Genomic DNA, 6,000 nt, shown 5'->3' on the forward strand with positions numbered 1-6,000 from the left:
GCCTTTCATCCTATCAATCAGGATTCCTCAAGACCAAATGGCAGCATGCACCATGTCCACAATCAAAATAGCACCAGTTTTGTATATACATTAAGTAATCGTTAGTTCCTTCACTTGTTGTCCTTCAAATATATGAAATACCCACGTGCACACTGTTGATGGTGTGATAATTAGCATTTTTACTGTCTGTGCACCATATGTGAGACCATAAACAAAGGACTCAGAAATAGCACTTAGCTAAATTGAGGGATTTTTAGTGTTGGGGAATTCTCATGATAAGTCACATACTATTTTGCCTTGGAACCATATTGCCTTCTCATCTTTGTTATTGGGTCAAAATCCTGGAAGTCCCTCCCTATCAGCACTGTGGGAGGAGCTGCACCACATACATTGCAATGTTTCAAGAAATAGCTCACTACTGTCTTCTCAAGGGCAATTAGGACTGGATAACAAATACTGGCACAGCCAGCAGAGTTCACATCACAAATCCTGCTTAAAGACATGTAGTTGTTCGGTAAGACAGCATTTGATGTATGTTGTCTGCCATACTAAAACAAACTACTGACACTTGTCAGGATTTGCAAATGATTAATGGTCATTGAGATGCTGAAGCAGAAGGAGGGGGATGAACAAACCTATCAGAACAACAGTGGAATGGGTGGAAAGAATCACTTGGATACAACCCGCAGTTATGATCCAACACATCCTGAACTCTATTTAGTTGTAACAATGTGGGGATGCACTGAAAGTGATCTGAATACCCCAAGGGAATGGCATCCAAAGTATGTGATTTCAGAATGACACTGATGGAAACAAAGGAACGCGTAACTCTGTGTTGCCATGTCAACTCTTTTCTCGTTAGAGGAATGCTGATACTATAAAACTGGGACCTTTTTAATCCCATTGAAGGGCACGGTTTTTTGTTGAGCTCACACTATCATTGAGTCTCTACTTAAACTAAACTGAGCTGGATTCTTTACCTTTTAACCACTAGTGGTGGATCTCAAGCTTCTGCTGGATGTTAAATATACTGAAGAAAGGCAAATAGTGGAGAACAGCAGACTGTTCGAGAGTAGCTGTCACACTACACTTCCATCTGTGGCTACAAGACATACTTACATTACATTAAATGTAATTTCAAATTCCCAAATTTGTGAAATGAGAAAAAGCTATCAAAGGAAAATAGAATTGAATTCATTGGATTGTTCACAATGGTTAATTAAAAATATTAAGTTTTGCCATTTTTCCTTTTCTAAACTTTTAATGCTCAAAATAAGGTTCCCAAACAATTATTCAAACCATAATTGCAGTTACTGATAAAGATCAGGGATTCCCTCTTCAATTCCACTCAGAAGCTTGGACTTGCAGTTGATATATTTCCCAGGGCTTTCATTCTTGAGAACGGAAAGAATTACTGAGGAGGTTTGTATTGCAGTTTTCAGGAGGCTGAAGCTAAAACACATGCCTAATTTGTACTGCATTTCTCAGCATGTATTAGTATGATTCTTGAAGTATCCCCATGCTGCAGAATTTGAGCTTACATTTGTAAATTAGTTGAAGAATTAATTTCCAATAGATTTCTTTTGGGTAAAATTGTTAGTCATAAAATCTTTGTTTACTTGACCTTTCCTTCTTTAGACATGGGAACGTCCCTCAAAAACAAGTGTATAATAATCAAAATGTTACGGTAAAGCTAAAAACAACTCACCCTAAACCAGCATTCTCTCCTTTAACAGGAAATCTATGGGAAGAAATGAAAGATGAGAGTTTCAACCTGGACACACTCAGTGCATTTAGCACATCTCCGCTCCGCCTCTCAGACTCTCCTCTTGGAGTAGTAGGTCTCACTCCTGTGTCCAGTGGAAGCGAGAATTCATTTTCTGATCTACAGGTTACTGGTCTTTACACCACCTATGCTAGCTTGGAGAATGTCCCGGCACAATACCTGAACACACAAGGGAATAAGCCAATAGCACTGCAATAAAGCAAAGGTTCTCTGATTTGGTGACCTGCTAATAACCAATGTATTGAGGACCAAACATATAACATCAGTGGAAAGAGTTTCCATGTCACTTCTTAAATTATAAGCTTACATAACTCTCATGTAAGGCTGTATTTTTTCAATGGATTTGGTTGACTTAAATCGTTTAGCCTTTGGAAAGAATTTTACACTCCATGCTGTATGCAAGATCTAGCAAATGAAATGCAGCTTTCATGTAGAACAGGCTTAAAAGCTGAATATGAAAAGTGCATTGTCTACTATTGACTTGACTGAAGAAGAGCCAAACTATTCTCATTAAATAACCAATTTTTGTAAATAATAAAAGCAAATTGATTAACTGATGACAAAAGCATTGGAGTGAAATGGAAGAACAACAAATGTTTAACTACAAAGTTAAATCTGTAAATTGTTCAGATCCATTGTTTACCTCTCAATGACAGCATATTAATATTCAACTTATAACAAAGCAATACTATACAATTTTGGTTATGTCCAGTTTGGTTGATGTTTAATACTCAGACTGACAAACATTGTACATATCAGCCCACTATAGCCAATTGACCAAATTTAACATCCAGTGAGTGAATGCATACCTGGGAAAGCACCCAAACAGAAAAGACCATCAGACCCATGAAGTTGCTTGTTACATAAATAATTTCAAAATTGTTGACACCGTTGACATGATGAAAAATGTTGGATGCTGCTGGTCCTGTTGTTTTTGGATGATAACTTGCAACAGACCACAGTGTAAAATCTATTTTTGATACAAATTTGCAGAGTCAAGTTTTGAATAATGTTAGTTAGATGGATCTCGAGAAGATTAATTGCAGAATTTTGTATCCTGGTGGAAGAACGAACCCAGAGAAGGAAAAAGGACTGAGGAAATCACTAGAATCCTTCCTTTGACTAGTGATCCAGTGAAACTGTGATGAATGTAATCATTGGAATTATTCAGGACGAGACTGGTTATTGTCCTGTCACCTTTAACTTTCAGAAGCGGACAAATATCCAGGTGTCACCCAAAAGCATTTTCCCTTTCTGAATTGGATAGTCTACTGCAACAGAATCGTACAGGGCACATGGGCAGGGTTGTTTCTGTGATTGACTAATAGATATGAACTTTGGAAACGAAAACTGCTTACCCAGGACTCTCAATGGATGCAAAAGAGAAACAAATTTGAATGCACAAAATTGATCATCATCAATGGCTGAAAACTCAACTTAAACAATTCTTAGTAGATCCTAGAAATGTGAACTCTTTTCCTATGTAAGTGTTCTGTTGCATTGTGATAGGTCAGTACAGTGGAATGTGTTGGTGCTGTTGTGATAGACAGTATTACTGTATGTAAATTTTAATTTATATTTATTGCTTTAAGGATATGTGAAGACCCGTTTCATTTGAACTAAGCATTGTTTACAAAAATATTTCTTAAAGATAGCATTTCCACTTGTCTGGTTATTTAAGAATTTTTTTAAAAGGTTAAATGGATAGATATTAGTTTCTGAACCCTTCAAACATCATTGGTGGAGTTATTTACAACTCTGGCTGCATTGATGACAACTTTTCTGCTGTTAATGAAAATTGTGGGGACCAGGCTCAGTCCAGCATTTTAAAGGCCACAATCTGAAGTAATTGGGAATACTGAGAAAAATGGACCAGTTGGATGCTCAGCTTGTGGATTTCTTCACAGGGAAGGCAAATTGGATGTATTTTCACCAGGCTCTGACAGACTCTTGGTTAGGACTCTATTGGAAAATTCAGTCAACATCAACACTGTGAGTATGTGGAATATCTTTCTGAAATGTCTTCACAAGACATTCCCAGGAATGAAAGATGCTATCCCTACTTAAAACTATTGGAGGATAAATTGGGATGGCTTAACACTTCCATAGATATATAGCAGGGACATCACTGTTCACTTTGGAAGAAAGTTTCTCAGAAATAGACCATTCTTGTTAACAAAAATAATTTTTAAATTCAATCATGTTTATCAGATAAAATGAGGTCAGTGCACAAAGTAGAGACTTTATGAACCTTAATGTTAGACTTGAATTATGTCGATAGAAAGTATGAAGTGTGGCAATGTCCTCACATGATTTCATGAAACAGAAAGAAAATAGAATATCCATTTGTTAAAAAAATGAAGCTACCTATGCTGATTACACATATATCCATAATATTAGTCACCTCTAACAGTCTAATATGGCTTGGAATAGATAGAGCTTAATTTTCACTATTAAAAAGGATTCATTTTTATAAGCCTTCAAACTTTAGTAAGTTGAAAGGCGGAAGGAGGAATAGAATTAGAGTTCAATCTAGTCTAACTCGTTTATGCTGGCATTCTAATGGTCCCCATTTTATGGTTTTAAAGTACTTTTGAAAGGAGGAAAAGAGTTATTTCTTGAAATTTAAAAAAAATTACAATTGTACCAAACCAACATTTACTAAAAATATGCCTGAAACCTCAAGATATTTTCATACTGGCCAACAACTGGAAGACTACAAAATCTGTTTTCTAAAAAAAATCATATCTTGATTAACCAACCTGATTGATTAGAGGGGCAAGAAATATTTCTTAAATCTTTTCCCTCATTTAGATTCAAATATAATTGGCAGATTTTAACTAGAAAGTATGAAATGCTTTATGTAAAATGTCTTAGATATATGAATAAATATTTAACTTAGAAATGGTCCTGATGGATGTTTTGTTTTCTGTAACAGGACAATGACTTACGAGCCTTATAACATTCTTTAAATTTACGACTTAAGTATTCTTTATTCTCCTTCCTTTCATCTTCATAAAGGCTGATTGCTCTGGCAATGCATCTTTTCAGCTGGCCAACAACAGATTGGAGTGCAGGCCTACAATTATGCTTTCCTTTCCTTCGTGGTACTGTTTATCTTTCATAATATAATGTAGTAATCTGATGCTGGGCTGTAATATGAACAATTTAAACATAATGGAAACTTACTTAATAGCACAGCGAATACTCTGCAGCATGATCCAAACCTGTTTTTTTCCTTTTCCGTATGCCACAACTACATTGGAAATTAAGATCATTGCACATTGTATAAATTTGTTGCCAAAGTGACCTAAAATAATTTGAGCATTGTGGAGTCATACAGCAGTACTGTTGAAACTGCTTGTTAATATTTACACTTGTAAATTCTAAATATGCAACTGGAACATATAAATAATGTTTATTCTCTGCTCTCACTTGAATAAAATAGTTTAGACACAGTTTAAAGTAAGTTTTACTGGAGTTCCCTGGAAAACCTGCAGTGCGAGCTTCATTATTACCCTTTAGTGGATTTAAATGGATGGTTCCATTCCCAACAGCCAGCAGACTCTAACACTTCAAACAATGTTGGCCAATAGGAACCGTAAGGCTGTTGAGATACTTTTCTGAGAAAGAATACGGCACTTGCAAAATGCTTTGACAATAATACGTTAAAGGCAAAACAGGGCCAAAATTCCAAATAGACTTGTTACTGTAGTGTAAAATATTCAACTTCATAGCCTGGGTTGGGTAGATAAAAGAGAAAGTGGACACAGAATTGCTTATCCATTACAGCTATCAGGGCCAAGCAACAATATCCTGGCTGATTGACAAATATCTTGAGAGTAGTCCCAGGAATGAAAAGCTTAATATGTTTGACGATTGTGGGTTTTAGCAGGATGGCAGGGGGGGATCTAATTGAAACATACAGAATACTGAATAGCCTTGACAGAGTAGGATGTTGGGAAGATGTGTCCATTGGTAGGAGAGATAAGGATTGGAAGGCATAGCCTTAGAGTAAAGACAAGACCTTTCAGCATGGAGATAAGGAGAAACTTCTTCAGCCAGAGAGTGATGAATCTATGGAATTCATTGTCACAGAAGGCAGTGGAGGCCATTCATTGAGTGTATTTAAGACTGAGACAAATAAGTTCTTAAGTATCAAGGGGATCAAGGGTTTTTAGATTAGATTAGATTACTTACAGTGTGGAAACAGG

At 36.2% G+C, this 6,000-nt stretch overlaps 1 protein-coding gene across 2 annotated transcripts in view; it reads left to right on the forward strand.

Annotated features, from left to right (window-relative positions):
• foxn4 (forkhead box N4) overlaps positions 1 to 5,115 on the forward strand; it is a 47,697-nt gene extending 42,582 nt beyond the window's left edge. For both annotated transcript variants that reach the window (XM_072587878.1, XM_072587877.1), the window contains exon 10: positions 1,737 to 5,115. In XM_072587878.1, the coding sequence (XP_072443979.1) occupies positions 1,737 to 1,984 (248 nt within the window). In that variant the 3' untranslated portion in view covers positions 1,985 to 5,115. The remainder of the gene's footprint in view (positions 1 to 1,736) is intronic.
• Positions 5,116 to 6,000: the final 885 nt, after the last annotated feature.

The sequence above is a fragment of the Chiloscyllium punctatum genome, chromosome 17, assembly GCF_047496795.1.
Source record: "Chiloscyllium punctatum isolate Juve2018m chromosome 17, sChiPun1.3, whole genome shotgun sequence".
Classification (NCBI taxonomy): domain Eukaryota; kingdom Metazoa; phylum Chordata; class Chondrichthyes; order Orectolobiformes; family Hemiscylliidae; genus Chiloscyllium; species Chiloscyllium punctatum.